Here is an 18848-nt window from a genome sequence, read left to right on the forward strand (position 1 = left end):
TGAAATTATTTCAAAATTACCGCCAAATTCAAATCGTGTTTATATATAATGTTAAATACAAAATAATATTTATTTTATTTTCTTTTTCTTTTTTTTTTTTTTTTTTTTTTTTAATAATTTATTTACTTTCGTGTTTTTTTAATTTTATATAATATATGATCTACTTCTTATGTAATCCTCATTTAATTTGATATAATTAATGACATTAGTCATATATGTATATATGTATATATAGTATAATATAATATAATATAATATAATATAATATAATATAATATAATATAATATAAATGAACACACACTCTCTCTCTCTCTTTCTTTATCATATTTTATGACGTCAGTTTTAGGATGCGCTAATCTTATGAACGTATTCTGGTTTTGTGTCATGCTATAGTTTTTGCTCCTCTTTTTCTTCCCTTACCCCACTCCCTTCTGAACTCATTCTCGAAATCACGTACCGAACACACATATATATGTATATATATATACATATTATATATACACATCCGTTTAGATGTTTTTCAAGAAGGAATTTATATTTTATTATAGTTTGACTAAAAAAAAGTATATTTCAACACATGATTTATACAGATTTAAATATAATTATAGTAAATTCATCTTTTAATTATACCAAGTATAACAAATGTTTGTAATTACATTAAATAGAAAGCCGAAGCGTTTGTTGAAAGCTGAACTAATAAATCTGTTCAACCAAATATTAATCTAAGAATCATTTTTACAAAAGTATATAACTGTATATAAATGCCCATATATATACACATCTATATATATCTGAATAATTGGAATCTTGATTACTTTCTTTATGTTTACCCTTTAACATAGATCCAAAAATTGCAATTATCGCATATGTACAATAAAATGTAATCTGGAACATATCATAAAAATATGATACAATTGGCACAAATATATGAATGGTAAAAAATACAAAAAATGATCGTCATTACCATATTTTCCATTTCTATATACATATTGATACGCATAATACAGGGATGATTACAAATGACATTATATAAAGTACAAATAAAAAAATGACTAACGATACTGAGGACAATGTTGTTTTATTATCGATTTCGAAATATCTGCATGACCTACAATTAAAAGAAAGATATATTAGAATGAACTTATAAAAAATAAAATTATTAGAATTATCAAATGTAATTCTTACCAAGTTGTAATTCTATATATAATGCTAACATTATTACATGTATAGGTACATCACAGTCTGCACCTTTTGACAACCATACCTATAATGATCAATATCAGTTCACCGATTAATATATAAGAATTCATATATATGACAGATTTATCATAAGCTATATCACAAACTAGCTCAATATGGTATAAATTATTTTATTCACCTGTTTTAATGTTTCACCAGATTTATCAAGTTCACCACGTATAGCATAAGCAACTGCTAAGTTATAACGAAGAACTGCAACACCTGTAGGAACAGTTGTTGGATACCATGCTATAACATAGAAGCATAATTTACTGTACAAAATATGATATAATAGTGCATTATTTTAGAATGCATATACATATCTTACAAAGTGTAGACAAAGTGTAAATACATTTAGCAAATATTTTACCTTTCATAGGTTTCAAAACTACTTCTTCAATTTTTTCTTTATCCTTATCCTGAATTTCAGGAATAGAAACAAAAGTATTTAAATCTTGTATATTTTCTGGCTTCAAATACTCGATTGCTTCATTAATTTTATCCATGAAAATCAAACTTTCAGCAGCATACAAATTACCGAGCATTCTATATGCTCCAGGCACTTTATTAAGATTTAATAATGCTTTAGCATGTTCTAATGCAACAATATAATCTCCAAGACATAAAGATACATATGCACTTGCAGCCAAGACATTGATCTTTAAATTCAATGCCTCTATAGTCATTGCTTGAGATATCAAGGTGGAGTTCTGATTATCTATATGTAGATAAATAATTTATATAATTTTATTATTGATATTAGAATATATAAATAAATACTAAATATCTTCATACTCAAATTATGTCCAGGTGTCAATGCTAATGAAACAGTTTGAGGATTTGTAATTGTTGTCATAGATAAATTCAATTCGCTATTATTAGGTAATAAAAATAAAGCATTCTTTAAACATAATAATGCAAATTCTAAAGTAGGCTGTGGTATGGCATAAGATAAACCTTCTGTATGATATTTTGTATCTTTTGAAAGTGATGATGTTAAGACTATCTTTCTATGCATTCCAGAACCTATTACTTTTTGAACTAAATCTTTACGCCGTTTAGGTATATTAAAATCAACCTCATTCGTCTGAAAAAAAAAAGATAAGTTTTTACTTTGAATTTCATTCAGATGTATATGCTCATAAAAAATTACTTGCCGATTACACGTACTGGTTTATGACAATAAATACAACATTCAGCCATCCTTAACCAGAGTTTAGGACTATTATGTAATCTCTGTGCAGCCTCAGTAAAACAATCAAAAGCTTTTGATGCTTGACCAGCATGTAAATATGATATACCCAGACTGTACATTAATTCATAATGTTTATTTCCACCAAGTGTATACAATGGTTGTGAAGATAAAGGATCTTAAACAGATACTTTATTATTTGTGTTTATCAAAAAAAATATAATACATGATATAAATTAGTATATTTACCAGTATCTTTTATTTGCACACTTTCTACAGCATTTTTATTTTCTTGTAAAGCCTTTTGTAAATAAAAACATGCTAAATTCGGTTTACCCATGGCAAGATGTATACATGCCATATTATTGTAATATAAGACTGCAGAAAATTTTCCACAAGATCTAAAAGAGAAAATACAATATATAAATGCAATATATAAAAACTAAAATATGAAATATATTGCAAAAATACTAACTTGAAATCTAAATTATCTGTTGTGAGTGAATTTAAAAGCTTAATAGCCTTTTTATAATTTCCTTTTAAGTATTCCAAATTTGCTTTCAAACATAATGTTGATATATTCTTGAAAAATATTAAATAAATATTTTACATATAATAAAATAAGAAAATATATATATTATTATTTTAATACATGTATAATCTTACTATTGGAGTTCCTAAAGAAACTAATGTCTTCCATTCTCGTTTACATAATTTTAATTGGTGTGTTAAAAGGTATATTCTAGCTTTGCATTTTAATAATTTCATTTTAAATAAATCTGTAACTGTATCATTATTATCTTTCTTCTGTTCTTTCTGTTCTTTTACAACTTTTATTACACCTTCTTTATCTACTGATGCAATCTTAGAATTATCCATTGAAATGAATTGACTTTCTATATAATTTATTAACGATAATGCTGCATCAGGTTGCTCAGTTATTATATGTAATTCAATTAAAAGTAAACAAACTTTATGTGCCAAATTTTCTTCTAAAACATTAAAAGAAATTTAAAGTTTTTTCCATCCTCATAAATAAAATTAATAAATAATAATACTTAATTAAAATTAATAAATAATAATACTTAAGTATTATTATTATAAATAATAATAATAATACTTAAAATAAATAATACTTAAGATAACTTTGTTATACGTACCCATTGGTTCAATATAAGCAAATAATCTATTCATTATTTGTAATGCTGCAGTATATTGTCCCGTATGATATAACAAAACTGCTTGATTATATCTCATTACACATTTTTCAACATCATCTATAGCATCACCCAAATCTGTCGTAGACATTTGTCCACATATTGCATTCAAACTTTTTCTCATCAATTCTGTCTTTTTCAAATCACTTTTATAATATTCTACTACAACTTTATTATGCATTACTTTAAGATCCTTTGGCCTGAGAGTTTCCAATTTATTCAAATAATTTAAGCAAGATGTATATGAACCTTTCTGAAATTCGAATAATGCGTTTTGGGCTAATTCACGTTCTTGTTCTGTTATTACTGCTTGTCCAAAATCTTTACTTTGCACCTCAGATATTTCAGCCATCGTAATATAATGAAAAGTACGAAAATTTTACTACAACATAAAAATGATTTATAAAAACGTCAATTACAGTAAAATCAATATTTTCTATAACACAATATACATTCTGTTACTAACATTTAATTTTGCTAAATAGGTTAACTGTGTCTGTATTCATTCCACTACGCAATAACTGCTCCTTGTCATTGATACCACCAGGTGAGAACAGTGACGTATAACTTAAGTTACTTGAGGGGTCAAATGTATCTATACAATTTATTATTTCTGTATTGTTAATAATCTTTAAATATATAATAAATAATAATCATAAAAGTTGTTTTAAATAGTTTGTATATAAATTATAATTTACTTTTAATATAATTTAATTTCAATAATATAATTTTTAATTTTAGATGTACCAATGTAGACTTAACAAAGATTATAAAAGTATATTTACACATGATCTATTAATATGTCAATAATAAATTTATTTAACATTATTATTGATTGTAGTAAATACATTACATGGTTTAAATGTAAGATGGAATAAATATAAAACTTATCAAGAGATCAAATATATTCAGGTAATATTAAAAGAATATATAAAAAATATTTGTGCATATAACATATAATTGTACATAAATACATACGCGTATACAAATATTTTCTCTTATCATATTTCAACAATATTCAGTATAGGAAGATAATTTCAATAAATGAAAGTATTATATAAATTAATAAATTTTGTATATTGAATCATTCTTTTATCTGTCTTTTATTTTTGCTTAAATTAATAGATCTTTTATAGATAATTAAATGGTGTATGCTTTATTGGTAATGCTATGAACAATCTTACAAGGAAGCACTAGTTTTTTAAGTTACTACCGTAAAGAAGTCATATGATATTTTCAAATAATCTGTCCATAAAGATATTTTTATATAACAAAATATCATATCTCGTATCATCATTATATTTCATTATTGGTTTAGACATTATTAAATGCGATTCAATTGAATACAATTTCCAATGCTTCCGTCATGATGTGAACCTATAAATCAGAACTCCTACAACAGTAACAGCAGCCCCACCAATTAAACTCCAAACAAGTTTATTTGAAGTGTCATTTTTATTATTATTTTTAGAAGTTGTATTATTCATTTTATGTGTTCCAAGCATTTTACGATAAAGATTTTTTTCATGTTGTGCATCCTTCACATTTTTTTCTTTTAAAATTGCTAATTCTTGTTGGATAGCTTTTGAATCTGGTTGTAACTTTGCAGCCTGAAGTAAAGTAGTATAAGCTAAAGAATGTTCTCCTTTAAGGTGCAAAATTTTCCCTGTGTATATAAAATATATATTTGCTAATATATGAAATCATTTAAATTTTAATATCTAAACTTGAATTAAATCTAAATTGATACTATTTTTATAAAGTTGTAATTAATATTACCTTTTCTAAATAATGCTTTTATATTCAATGGTTGACATGTTAAAACATTCTCTACACTTTTTAATGCTGCATCATACGCTTGAGTTTTTATTTGTGCTGCAGTTAAGTTATTAAATACTTTCATACGATCCTCTAATAAAGCCTGCAATTCCGTATCAGTGGCAGATTCTTCAACTTCATCAAAAGGAGAATTTGAATAATTCTTTGAAGGAAACAAAAAATCTAGGGCTCTTCTATAGCATTGAATTGCAATTGTTGGTTCATCTCGTGCGAACCACCAATTACCTCGTTCTCGTTTTTTATTTCTGTATAGTAATAAAATTTATATGTTAAAACTTATTCCAACAAAGATTACAAATCAAACAAATCATAATAATAATAATTACCCGATTTCTTTTCTTTGATTGATGCTAAGATTTTCAATATCTGTTTCAAATTCAATTGATTTTAATTCAACGGTATACCAAATAGTAGCATTAGATGGAATATTAGGTTCTTTTCCTAAAGTACCATAAGCAAACCGTGAAGCAACTTCCACTTCTGCAATTTCACCTACGTTCATTAGCGCAACTGCTAGATCTAATCCCTACATATAAAAAAGAAGGATATTTTTTATATTTATAATGAAAAATATTTAATGAAAAATTTAGGTAACTAATAAGAAAAGGACACATTACCTGAATAATTTCAACATCACCTGATTGTATAGTAATATTCTCATGTTCTTCTACTATCGTACCATCTTCGAGTTTGCCAATAATTTTCAATGTACAATAATCAGCTCTATTAGGTCGCATTCCATTCTGTCCTTCTCTTATAACTTTTTTTTTCAATTGTCCATTACCAAGAATATCAATCCAATCATCTACAGGGTGGTCGGATAAAGCTGCTTTAGTTTGTGGATCTTTTGGATCAATATCAAAATTTAAATTTTCACGAATAAAATCAGCCTGGGTTTTTTCTGTTTGTAATTCTATGTTATCCATCTCTAAAAAGTAAAATTATAAAATTATATTCACCTTAGAATAAAGAAACTTTAAACACATTCAATAGTCAATCATTCCATATTCATGATCTTATAAAATTAAATGAGTCATGAAAATTCGAAGGTTATAATAATAGTAATAATAACAATATATCAAACAAAAAAAGAAAAAAAAACATTGAGAAAAGAAAATAGAAATAAATAATTCATATAACAATAAACTTGGAAAACAAAATTGATAAAGTTTATAAAAAAAATACAAATTCATGTGATCAATAATAGAATATAAAAAGCATGATTAGTATATATTATAATTTTTCAAAATCAAAAAAATATAATATAATATAATAACTATTTATACCTTAATATTTTAAAAGATATGAACATTCATGAAAGTTTCCTAAAATATTTGTATATTTTTCACATTTGAACGTATAATAAATGGACTACCGGCAGAAAGGGACTTATACCTTGAAATTAGGCGACGTAGTGAAATCGATAATCGAATTTTCATCAAGAACTTTTTTTTCTTTCAATTATGTAAGATCGCATAAGATAGAGATGATTGAAGAATGACAAACAGATTAAAAGTTTTTTGTACGATGTGAAAAATAGAACTTTATTATCACTACAAAAATAAGTAAAAAAAATATAATAACAGTTGTTCTTTTTCTTTATAACTCGTGTATCCATTTATGCGTACATATATTTATAAACTTTTCTTTTACCTAACTTATTTAATTAATATTCCTTCCAAATAATATTTATTTTATACAATCATAATTAATATGTATAAAATATTAAAATAATTTTAATTACAACGATAATATTTTAATCAGATGAATTCTATTGATAAAGCTGGGGTGCCTGTTTTCTAGCATACGGCAGTGTATTACTAAATAGGAAGACCAATGAAATGTACCCACATTACTTGCACCTGCGCGTGCGCAGTGGTGCGCATTTCAAGTCTTGATGGTTCATTCAACTTCACCGTTGACTACATACAATTTAGTCATCGATGAACGACAGTTGTTCGTCGAACGTCTTTGTTCAATAAGTCGAAATTCTCGACGACATATCGCACAAATTGCAATGAGGATAATTCTAGTTCTTAGCCTTGTGGCTATAATTTTCGGCTTGGCCGTTCATGCAGATGATAAGGCAGCAAAGGGACCAAAAGTAACAGATAAGGTAAGTGAATTCATGATAAAATAATGATAATTTCAATGATAGTAATATGTGCAGAATTTTTTATTCGTTCGATTTTCTAACATATTTAGGTATGGTTTGACATCCAAATTGGCGGTAAAAACGTCGGAAGAATTGAAATTGGTCTCTTTGGAAATACAGTTCCAAAAACAGTACAGAATTTTGTTGAACTTTCTAAGAAACCTGTTGGAGAAGGATACAAAGGAAGTAAATTTCATAGAGTTATAAAAGAATTTATGATTCAAGGAGGCGATTTTACAAAAGGAGATGGAACTGGAGGTTAAATTTTTTTTTATCATTTCAAAAAATATATATATAAATTACATTTTTAAAATAATTTAATAATACTTTAATATATTATTTAATTATCTCATTAGGACATAGTATTTATGGTGCCAGATTTGCTGATGAAAATTTCAAGTTAAAGCATTATGGTGCTGGATGGTTATCAATGGCAAATGCTGGAAAAGATACTAATGGTTCTCAATTTTTCATTACTACTGTACAAACTCCATGGTTAGACGGCAGACACGTTGTTTTTGGGAAAATAATTAAAGGAATGGTACGTGATGATCCAAAAAACTGTAATCTTGAATGTATAAATAGTACCAATTTTAATATATTTCTAATATCTTTATATAGGATATAGTGAAAAAAATAGAAAGTGTATCTACCGATAGTCGAGATAAACCAACAGAGGATGTTGTTATTAGTAACAGTGGATCAGAGACAGTAACAGAACCATTTGGAGTTTCTAGAGATGATGCAACTGAATAAATATTAATTAATGTACAAAATATGCAAGGGTCTATGCTACTAACAATGCAATTTTGATCATTGTATTATATTCCAATTATATATAATTTTAAACAAATATTATTTCCCATTATAAAACAATTTTATAAATATTATGTGTATATCTTTACACAAATACTCCATTTGTATGACTAATAAATGAATGTAATTTGTTTAAACGATTATTTTATATTTTTCCACTAACAAATGATTCCATTAACAAAATATATATTGTATATATATATGATATATATATACACACATGCCTCATAGTTTAATTTTAATCAATTAGTACTATTAAATCATTAAATTATTAGAGATTTATATTGGATATGACATTTTCTAATAACCGGTCTTTTGTATTCTGACTCTGAAGAATGATGATATTAAACCCATGAAAGCACTTTGCTATAGTATAAGAAAGTTCATGACATTCTCACGGTTATTTCATATCGCATACGTTCGAATCGAAAAATACGTGACTCGTAGTTGAGTTATGCAATATAAAATATATAAATATACACAAGTGTTCAAACAAATTAATTGATTAATACTGACACTTCAATTTTAAGTAAATTAAAATGAATTTTAAAAATTATCATGATCGGTCCATTTTATTTACTATCGTCTAGATTGATCTGCACCAATCTTCATACAAATAACTATCGTACCAATCATCTTAAAATTTGATTTAAAACTAGTCTTTTTTAATCCGACTTTGAAGAATAGTGATATTGAAAGCGTGAAAGTACTATAATATAAGAAAGTTCACGATAGTCTCACGTTTATTTCATATTGCATACGTTCGAATTAGATGATGCGTGAGATGCAATAAAAAATTTATAAAAAATATATTTAAACAAATTAATTAATTCATGTTGAAATTTGAATTTCAAATAAATTTAAAATGAATTTTAGGAATTGTTATGATCAGTCCGTTCTATGATCGTCTTCATTGGTCTGTACCAAATTTCATATAAATAACTAATACTCTTAAAAAAACTGTAATACTCTTAAAATATAGTTAAAAGTATGTTCTTGATACTTTCAAATATATCGTTGTTAGATTATTTAAATCTTGTAAAAAATGTTGAGAAAGTCCAAAGTGATAATTAATAAATGTCAAAATCTTTGACATGTGTTAAAAAGTATGGAAAGGTTAATGTAAATCAGTGAAATGTTGAAATTATTTTAAAATTTGATTAAGATTTATTTAAAAAAAAAATATATATATATATAGACACATATATACATACATATATATTTATATATATATATATAAAATAATAATAAAAAATGATTTTTCTAAAGTCTGTTCTATTTTACTGTTCAGTAGTTATATTATTCTTATTTTTATTATTATTGTACATCCTTGGAGGTGTGCGATACATTACTGATTTTGAGGAAAATACTTGTGAAATGACTTATATGTTCGAATATCCGCAATATGTGGTATGTATAATTCAATTAGAATACATTATTTTATAAAGAATTAATTTATCATTCTTTGTTTATTTATTCTAATACAGAGAATTGCTTTGGACGATAATATAGAGAACAAATATCCACGATTTGGATTATATGCATATGGAGAAGGTTTTGTTACAGAAAAACTTAGAAGAATGTATTTTACAGGAATACCTGTTCTTTTTATTCCTGGAAATGCAGGATCTCATGAACAAGGTAATTTATAATTTTTTTTTTAATTATTATTAACATTTATTATACTCCTGTTTATATATATTTTTGTTTGCATACGTAGTAAGATCTATTGCTTCTGTCAGTTTGAGAAAAAGTCAAAAAAATCGAACACCCTTTCACTTTGACTTTTTCACCGTATCATTGGGTAGAGATTATTCTGCTTTATATGGAGGTATGTATAATGTATTATATCAAAGAGTTATAGTCAATATGTTATTTGTTTTGTAAAATATTCAGTATAAAAAAATGCATGTATCTACAATACAAATAGTAATGATGTATATTTCATTTTTTAAATAAAAGGTGTATTGATGGAAGAAACTATGTATGTTTTCCATTGCATAAACAAAATTTTAAGTCTGTATAAAGGAAACATGGATAATGTTATACTTATTGGTCATTCTATGGTAATTATAAATATATATTTTCAATATAAAAAATAGAAATTAAAAGAATAATTATATAAAGAATAATTATTCTTATATTTTCAGGGAGGAATCATAGCCAAAGGAGCTATTTTATTAGTTCCAAATGCAAAACCGAGTACTGTCAGTATTATTATCAACTTAGCAACCCCTTCTGTGCCGTCGCTAGTATTTGATAATACTTTTGCCACTTATTATTATAATTTAGAGAAAAAAGCAAATCAAATTAAAGAAGCCGGGATAACAGTCGTATCAATTACTGGAGGACCAAGAGACATTGTTGTACCAGCAAATCAAGCCATAGATCCTACAGCAGATATAAATATTCTTACTACAAGTATACCAGATGTTTGGAAATCTACCGATCATCTTTGTATTCTATGGTGCAAACAATTGGTGCTCTCTATTGTGAGATTTTTATTTGATAGTGTTGATTATACAAAAAAACCAGCTCAAATTTATAATGAGCCTGCTCGTAAATTGGAAGCCTTATCTTATCATTTTTTACATGTAAGGAAAATTTTTATTGATATCCATAATATTTACGAAAGGAAAATGTATATTTATTATAAATTATTATATTTATAGAGAAGTTCAGGAAAAAGATTATATCATTTTAAAGAAAAATTTAATTTTGATAAAAATGGTGAATGGATAGAAAATATACAAAGGCAATACACATGGGAGAGTAAAGTTAATAGTTCTAGAAAAGGTTCTACATATTTAATGATTAGACTTACAGATCCACGTGATCATTTGACAATTGAGACAATAAACTTAGAAACAAAAGATTGGCTCTTTGTTTGTTCTGCATCAAATTTGCAAGGCTATTCTAGAGTGTGGTTAGTACGATAATAATTAAGATATAATTATATCTTAACATTAAAGCTATATTCAATCACTTATTTTTTAAATATTTATTTGCTTACAGTGATTGGGGCTGGAATCTTACAAATAGGACAAGAATGGCTCCAGATTATTTTCACAAACTCAGACGTGTTGTTGATTTAGATACACAAGAAATTAAATATCCACATATGACACATATTATTATTAGAATGACCTCGGAAGACTTAGAAAACAATGTTATAGTTACCATTGATGCATACTCTCGTGAAAAAAGAATTTTGCCTATTAAAAGTAGGATTTGGTCTATTACAAATCTTTTTAATTCTAATTTATTTGGTCTGATGAACTTTGGGCCTGGTCAAACAAGATATTATATAACTCTAGATAAAATAAATGCAATAAGTGTGGAGCTTAAAAATATTGAATGCAAGAATATTAAAGGACCAGTTCACACTAGTATTGAATTATTAGAACCATGGAATTCTGGCGCTAGTCAAACTATATTTTTAACTGAAATGTAAATATATTCTCTTTCTAGAAGTTTTAATCGAATTATCTGCACATTATTTATTTATTTTACAGAGATAACGGACCCAAAACTATGAAAGTGCAGACACATTACAACTACGACACCAATGTTTCTGCAATATTAAGGTTGACTTTAGAACCGAAATGCGCATATAAATTTAACATTAAAGAAAGTGGCATAATAGATCAAATTTCTTGTTTAGTGAGAGATCGCTGGTCCATTCTTCATATAATTATTATAAGTTTACTTTTAATAATAATATCGTTGCGAATAGATAGCGATAAAAATGTGATTCCACCATTGATTGTTACAATGGCTTTATGTATTAACTTTGGTCTTGTTTTCGAAAGCTGTGTGGCTTTGACCATCATTTGTCTATTTGCTATAGGTACATGCTGTTCTGTTATTTTCCTTGGTTCATTAGCACATGGTATAGCTGTAAGGTAAGATTATATTTATTTATTTATTTATTTATTTGTAATAAAATTATTATTTTTTTATAATTTTTTAAATACATTCTTACATTAATACATTCTTACGTTTCTTTATAGATTTTTAGCACGTGCAATAGCATTTTCAGTAACATGGGCTGACTGGTTACTTGGTGGATTGAATCAACTGCCATTCTTCACAACAATTCTTGTCATATCTTTAGTTCCAGCAACATGTGGAGCATTATCTATGATTATCTCAGTATTTTTGCACTTTTTAAAATTAACGAGAATGTATGAAGATTATTTAGAAGAATTATTAATGTCCTGCTTACAACATTTTACCATTGGTAGAGTTTTTAGGAGTAGAACAAAAACAGAAGTTACAAGAACAAATGAAAATACTCAGCAAAAAATAATAGATTACATGATTCTTTTTATTTTATTGAGTTTCACTGCTATCTCTGCTATACCATCTGTTCTTGTGTGGGCAAAAAATTTCAGGTCAGTTAACTTACTATTAATATTTCAATCATTTGATTGTTACGATATTAAAATTAAAAATTAAACATTTTTACAGTTATAATACACGATTATTAACAGAAGATTCTATACTTCTTGTTAGTTGGGAAGTTCTAGCTGTATGCAGCACTCTTGAACTTGTAAAAATATCTTCAAAATCTTCAGAATCATGGATATTAAGCAATATATTACGATTTTTAAGTTGGATTATGCTTTCTACAGCAGCAACTGTTCGCCCATCCTTTTATCAATGGTTTATTCCACCTTCTGTGGCAATAGTTACAGCTATTCTTTCTCTTCATTGTATTATTAATGACAGATTAAACTCATAATATATGAAATAAGTAGATGAACTATTTATGAAAATATTAACAGAGGAAATAAAAAAATCTGAACTGTATCATAAAATAAATGATTTTACTTATTATTCGTGAAAAAAAATTAGATATACATATTCAATAGTCAAACTTATAACCTTATGAGTGCATAAAAGTAGTAGCATGTTGATTCTAATATACAGATATTTTTAAACTAAATTGAGTATACCTATACACAATAAATAATTCTATTTATATATAAATTGTCAAAGAAGTTTTATAAGTATTTATCATTGACTTTCCATCAAAGTATATGTATACAATTTACAAATAATGTAGTAAAAAGATAGTTTAACTTAAAATCAAATTATTTTAAAGTATTGGATGTCTATTTTTCCATTTGATAAAAATGACGCAATATGTATGTATACAAAGAATAATGCTTATCCTCAAAAGTAATAATAAATCATATACTGACAATATATTTTAGTGTTTTATACGAATCAAATGTAAGAAGTATAGAAGTATATCGTATTAACATATTAATAATACAATGCCCATTCATTTTCTTGAAGAAAAGTATCCACCACTTCTTTCATAGCTAAATTTGGAATCAATTGGTCTTGTGTTAACCGAACACGTGTAACTGGATCAAAATGTCCTACCCTTTGTAAATGTTCTTCAATATCTTTTCGTTCATAAGTAATTCCACTAGGTGTTATTACAGGTTCTTGAAGTATCTCAAAACTAATTTTCCCACATAAGTAATCTGGTACTTCTCTTTTCTATTAAAATTAATATTTGCATTAACGAGGCTGGACCAATATAAAAAAAAATGCATATGAATTAAAATAATGCGCAATAATATAAACTGACCCTTCTTCTGTCATCTACTTTAGCAAATAAATCATTAAGATGAGCTGTACAAATATCTCGTTTTTCTTCTATTTCTTCTTTTCTCCTAGCTAAATCACTACTTGATGCATCTGTTCCAGATTTATTGTCTCCATCTTTTATGATCTCTTGTTCATTTAAAGCAGTTAATTTTCTTTCTGCATCCTCAGCTAATAATTGATTTAAATATGTCTGAAGTTCAATGTCTTGTGCAATCCTCTGTTCTTCCCTCAACTGAAAACGGCGTTTGCGTGCTTGCCTCAAGACACTGGTAATGTCGTCGCCATAATTTAATTTCTGTTCCTTGGCCAAGTCCACCGCTATGCCATTGTCATTTAGCATAGTTAATCATTTTCAAAATAATATTAGTATCATTCTAATAATAATTAATTTGATGACAGTAGCATCTAATTTCTAGAAGAGTTGTGCAAAGTAGCCAAATGATAAGAACCAAGCAACAATGCAACTTATCGTATTTTACCTCAAAATTTAATGGACATATTCCTACCATTTATAGATGAATTATGCGCAGTCACAATGCTCCATGCAACCGTGTCAGATCCGGAATAATATTAATTATAATAATATAAGAAAATATAATAAGATTTTGAAGATGCTATCGTTCGATGGAGATTTTTAATTAAATATTTAAATACCATTAAAAACTAAGATATCATAAATTTTCCACTGTATTTTAAAAATAGTATAATAACTGTCACCATATTATATTCCATTAAAATAATTATTATTCTAGCATATCGAATAAATTGAAACAAGCAAATATTTAAGCACAAAATATATTAACCTTTTCCAAGAAGCTTTATTATATTTTGTAAATTTAATAAATACTGGCTTTACCATTATTAGATAAACACATACCTCTTTGTAAATGTTTGACAGCTTCGTCATAAAGTTCTAATTCAAGTAGAGCTAAACCCAAGAAAAAATGTCCTTTCACAGAACAAGGATCTATATCCAAAGCTCTCCTACAATCCTGACATGACGATTCCCAACGCTTCAATTTTAAGTGGCATAATGCTCGATTTGTGAAGTATGATGCTTGAGTTGGATTCTTTATCTGAAGGAATAAAATGCAGTCGTAACTGATCTGCACATATTTGAGATATCACTCACAATTGCTTTTGTATAACAGTTTGCAGCATCTTCATATTTATGAAGATTGAAAAGACGATTGCCTTGCTCCTTTAATTCCTTGTCTGATAAATTTGCAGTGGAATACATCTTGCTCATGGTGATGATTTATTACGTGTCACAATGGACACAACGCCGAAAACGTATTAAAATTCTATAAATGTATACGCAAAAATACAAATAAATATTATAAAAGAAAAAGAAGTGCCACAATATCTTAACCTCTAAATCTACATACGTTTCTTCACTTTCCGCTTTTATTTGTATTTAATTTGTAAAAAAAGTATCATTTCTCGTTTATCTCACTCTATGTATATGATTTTTTCAAACAATCTTATAAATATCAGTAATAGATAATAAACTATTTGTTAAATACGTATATACGTTTGCTTCAAGGGTCTCTTAGCTGTAATATAAAAAGTGTTACAAATGTTAGTTCGGTAGACAAACGTCTAGATGGCGTAACTACACAGTCGGTACAATATATATTTATACGATGTGACAAATAAGTTTATTACACCTCAAGGCTTATATATATGTTTGTAGATTAAATTAATTAATTATTTAAATGAATAAGTTCAAAGTTATAATATTAACTTTTTGGTATCCAACGGTAAGCTGACTGACTTATCTTCTATCGAAGTTTCCACGAATTATCACGTCTTTGTTGTTGTTTACATCACTGAACAGATTTCGATTATTAAATTATTCTTATGAAATTACTATTTACTAGCAAACTAGTTGGAAGTATATACTATACATTGCTTAAATAAACCATCGAAGGGATTAATTAAATAAATTAATTATAGTACAGACTAAGAAAACTATGATGTTACCTCGTCGACATCCAACGATGAAGTATTATCGAGGTCGTATAAATTCTTCAGCTCTATTGTTATTTATTTTACTAATTAACAATAATTCTTTCTAAATTCGAAATTTTCTTTTATCAAAACTTAAAATTATTTTATATTGAGTATGTCTTAATAATATGTAACGTTTAAACAAATACATTTTGTTCAATTATTAGTAAATTATGCTATAATAATGAACATTGCTTCATATTTAAATAATATGCTAAATATTTAAATAAATGTAAAATAATCTAAATTAATTATTTAAATGTATCTGTATGGAAAAAGATAGCTAGAATGCTTATTCATCTATATCTAAAAGAAGACTGACATGTTAATAGTTAAAAATTTTTTACCTACTCGTAATTCTTTATATTATTAGTTAGAAACAATTCCGAGTTTATATTTAATATTAAAAGAAATTTCATATTACATTTATATTATATTTAATGTGTCTTAATAGTTTTGTAATATTTAATCAAATGCACATAATTGTTTATTTATTAAAAAATTATAAATAAAACATTGTGAACGTTATCTTAGATATAAAATAATTCTAATCGTATTTCTTACATACTTAGCGTATATTAACATTAATACAGAGAACTTTGTTAAAGTTATGCTATAAATGTTAATAATAATTTGAGATGAAAAAGTAGGATGAGCCAACAGGAAAAATATTGTACATATTTTATATCTCAACACGGTTTTATTTCTTTTCGGAAATAAGAAAATATATAACCTACGAAGCTTGGACTTTTCCAAGAAAATTTATATATGCATGTATAGATGATATATACGTGAGAAAATCATACGTTGTGAGAAAGATACATATAAAGTTTTTATGAACGCTTGATGAATGTCGTTTAGTTTGATTCTAGATATTTATATACTTGTGAAAATAATAATTAGTGAATATATACTTATATATTATATATAATTTTTATAAAAATTGAAACATTAATTCATTTCCATACTATATTTCTGAAGTATAATCTACACAAGCTTATAGACCCGTTCCCATCTATCGTGTCGTTGTATAAGCTTGTTTGGTATATCCCTCTCATAATAACAATCGGTTTCGTGTAGATTAAAGTAAGTGTGTTAGTAGACTGTAAACTCATACATTTCAGTCTCTCATATGTATATCTTTTTTCATAGTAGTATCAGTCTTGTAGTGATCCGTGCTAGATACGATATCGGTATGTATCTTATCTATTTGTCTGTAGACGTATTATTGGTAATGTAAAGTGTTTAAATACTTTAGTGTTTAATCAGAATTAGATCGATGAGATTTTAAAAATACATTGAAATATGGAGCCATTCGCCCGGTAATACTTGTGTAGGGTGATTTACAAAATTAGATTTAAATATATCGCAAGTATTATCGACTCAGGTTTCTCACCACGTGGAGGTTGCTGCATCTGGAAACCCACGATGGACTAACGATGACTCTATTCTAAAATCTGCGTTCGCGAGGTAATCTAATCGAATTTTCGAGCAAATAAAACGAACTTTTCGATAGGAGTTTTAATCGTGTCCGTTAACACACACTTATATGAGTGTTAGAATAATGATGACTTTGACATGAGCCAATTGTGAATTCTGGTTACCAATGCTATCTGGAGGAGGGTTAGTCTCCGCTTACGGTCAAATTAAAATATGACTAACAGCCATTCTCGAAAGATTCCAAAGAATCTTCGAAAATAACTCAATAGGCTAATAATCGCCCTTTTCAGCCACAGTTTGTGGGGGCCTTTTCGGCATATAGCTTTTTCTTTGCTTCATATCCTAACCACTATTATAGAGCAATCGATAACTATTATTAATCCCAAAGAACTAAAATCGTTTTTTATTCTAAAACGTGGAAGAATACTGATAAATCTAACGCAACTCTAACGAAATCCTAAAAAGAAAAATCAAGAAAGCATAGGGAGAGAAACGAGAATTGGTATATTAATTGCTGAAAATACTATGCTAAAAATTGATTAATTTATTCTACGAATTGTACTGATTCTACAAGTCTCTTTGTCTTCTATCAATAACTCTACTCGACTTTCTTCTTTCAAAAGCAATATGTATAATTATTAGAAAGTAAATCATATAGTTTCGCTTGTAATCCAGAGACTATCCATCGCGAATGTCTTGTTCATTCTTTATTAGAATCCCTGAAGAACAATTCTTTACTATTGTCGCGAAAGAAAAATATTTAATAATGTATTAAAATATTTAAAATTTCCAATAATTATAACTAACGCGTTTGAACAAGAAGACTTTATTTTGATCTAATAAATAAATCAAAAAATAAGGAACTATTCACGAGTAAATATTCGAAGAAATTTATTCATGGTCACTCAATGTTTTTCTACTAATTAATTACAACCAATCACTCGTATCGATTCGGACCTTTCGTCCTCGATATGATTAAGTGATCGGAGGGACTTAAAAATTCACTTACTACTTAAAAAGTTCTGTGATAGCTCCAAAACACTCGTCCGTGATTTAGGTCGAAATTGAGGGTGGATGATTCGTAGGTGGTTGAAAATGAGGTAGGTCGACATCGAAGTTGGATGAGATCATCTTCAGTGATGCACTGAATCTAATTCGCGGTAGTTATTTATTAACGGACGGTCACTGAATTTACTTCGCGAAACTCTATTGACTTTTATAAATACAACCTGTTAATTTAATTATTAAAAAAGCAAAATACTTTGCGAACAAACACTGACTCTAAGCACTGCATTGCATGCAATCGAT

The 18848-nt window shown here is 26.8% G+C and overlaps 5 protein-coding genes across 9 annotated transcripts; 2 read left to right on the forward strand and 3 right to left on the reverse strand.

Moving 5' to 3' along the window:
* Positions 1-535: 535 nt before the first annotated feature.
* On the reverse strand, positions 536-4258 carry LOC124423021 (CCR4-NOT transcription complex subunit 10). Of its 3 annotated transcripts, XR_006941994.1 has the most exons (13): positions 4116-4258; positions 3593-4031; positions 3099-3424; positions 2908-3014; positions 2682-2833; positions 2411-2610; positions 2036-2327; positions 1611-1958; positions 1380-1489; positions 1187-1265; positions 966-1109; positions 658-886; positions 536-554 (listed from the first exon to the last, which is right to left on the reverse strand). XR_006941994.1 is itself a non-coding variant. In XM_046960257.1 (11 exons), exons 2-11 carry the CDS (start codon positions 3999-4001, stop codon positions 1054-1056), a joined length of 2079 nt encoding a protein of 692 aa, XP_046816213.1. In that variant the 5' UTR covers positions 4002-4031; positions 4116-4258; the 3' UTR covers positions 550-1053. The 3 variants fall into 3 exon arrangements, 1 of the variants encoding a protein (XP_046816213.1); XR_006941993.1 differs by having other exon boundaries at positions 550-886; XM_046960257.1 differs by having other exon boundaries at positions 550-1109.
* Positions 4259-4589: 331 nt separating this feature from the next.
* On the reverse strand, positions 4590-7072 carry LOC124423030 (peptidyl-prolyl cis-trans isomerase FKBP8). Of its 2 annotated transcripts, none has more exons than XM_046960277.1 (5): positions 6884-7072; positions 6106-6416; positions 5815-6014; positions 5429-5733; positions 4590-5315 (listed from the first exon to the last, which is right to left on the reverse strand). In XM_046960277.1, the coding sequence occupies exons 2-5, from the start codon at positions 6412-6414 to the stop codon at positions 5014-5016; spliced, it is 1116 nt and encodes a 371-aa protein (XP_046816233.1). In that variant the 5' UTR covers positions 6415-6416; positions 6884-7072; the 3' UTR covers positions 4590-5013. The 2 variants fall into 2 exon arrangements, with proteins under 2 accessions (XP_046816233.1, XP_046816225.1); XM_046960269.1 differs by having other exon boundaries at positions 6775-7066.
* Positions 7073-7371: 299 nt separating this feature from the next.
* Positions 7372-8596, forward strand: LOC124423045 (peptidyl-prolyl cis-trans isomerase 5). Its single transcript, XM_046960306.1, has 4 exons — positions 7372-7604; positions 7694-7901; positions 8000-8184; positions 8265-8596. Exons 1-4 carry the CDS (start codon positions 7386-7388, stop codon positions 8397-8399), a joined length of 747 nt encoding a protein of 248 aa, XP_046816262.1. The 5' UTR covers positions 7372-7385; the 3' UTR covers positions 8400-8596.
* Positions 8597-8713: 117 nt separating this feature from the next.
* LOC124423010 (GPI inositol-deacylase) lies at positions 8714-13366 on the forward strand. 2 transcript variants are annotated; one of them, XM_046960234.1, is made up of 11 exons: positions 8714-9375; positions 9751-9869; positions 9947-10100; positions 10180-10290; positions 10422-10525; positions 10610-11053; positions 11132-11385; positions 11475-11909; positions 11975-12364; positions 12473-12856; positions 12933-13366. In XM_046960234.1, the coding sequence occupies exons 1-11, from the start codon at positions 9360-9362 to the stop codon at positions 13204-13206; spliced, it is 2685 nt and encodes an 894-aa protein (XP_046816190.1). In that variant the 5' UTR covers positions 8714-9359; the 3' UTR covers positions 13207-13366. The 2 variants fall into 2 exon arrangements, with proteins under 2 accessions (XP_046816190.1, XP_046816180.1); XM_046960224.1 differs by having other exon boundaries at positions 8714-9869.
* A 281-nt stretch (positions 13367-13647) lies between these two features.
* On the reverse strand, positions 13648-15668 carry LOC124423039 (E3 ubiquitin-protein ligase CHIP). Its single transcript, XM_046960292.1, has 5 exons — positions 15476-15668; positions 15220-15391; positions 14965-15163; positions 14068-14405; positions 13648-13976 (listed from the first exon to the last, which is right to left on the reverse strand). The coding sequence occupies exons 2-5, from the start codon at positions 15334-15336 to the stop codon at positions 13734-13736; spliced, it is 897 nt and encodes a 298-aa protein (XP_046816248.1). The 5' UTR covers positions 15337-15391; positions 15476-15668; the 3' UTR covers positions 13648-13733.
* Positions 15669-18848: the final 3180 nt, after the last annotated feature.

The sequence above is a fragment of the Vespa crabro genome, chromosome 1 (genome assembly GCF_910589235.1).
Source record: "Vespa crabro chromosome 1, iyVesCrab1.2, whole genome shotgun sequence".
In the NCBI taxonomy this organism is placed as follows: domain Eukaryota; kingdom Metazoa; phylum Arthropoda; class Insecta; order Hymenoptera; family Vespidae; genus Vespa; species Vespa crabro.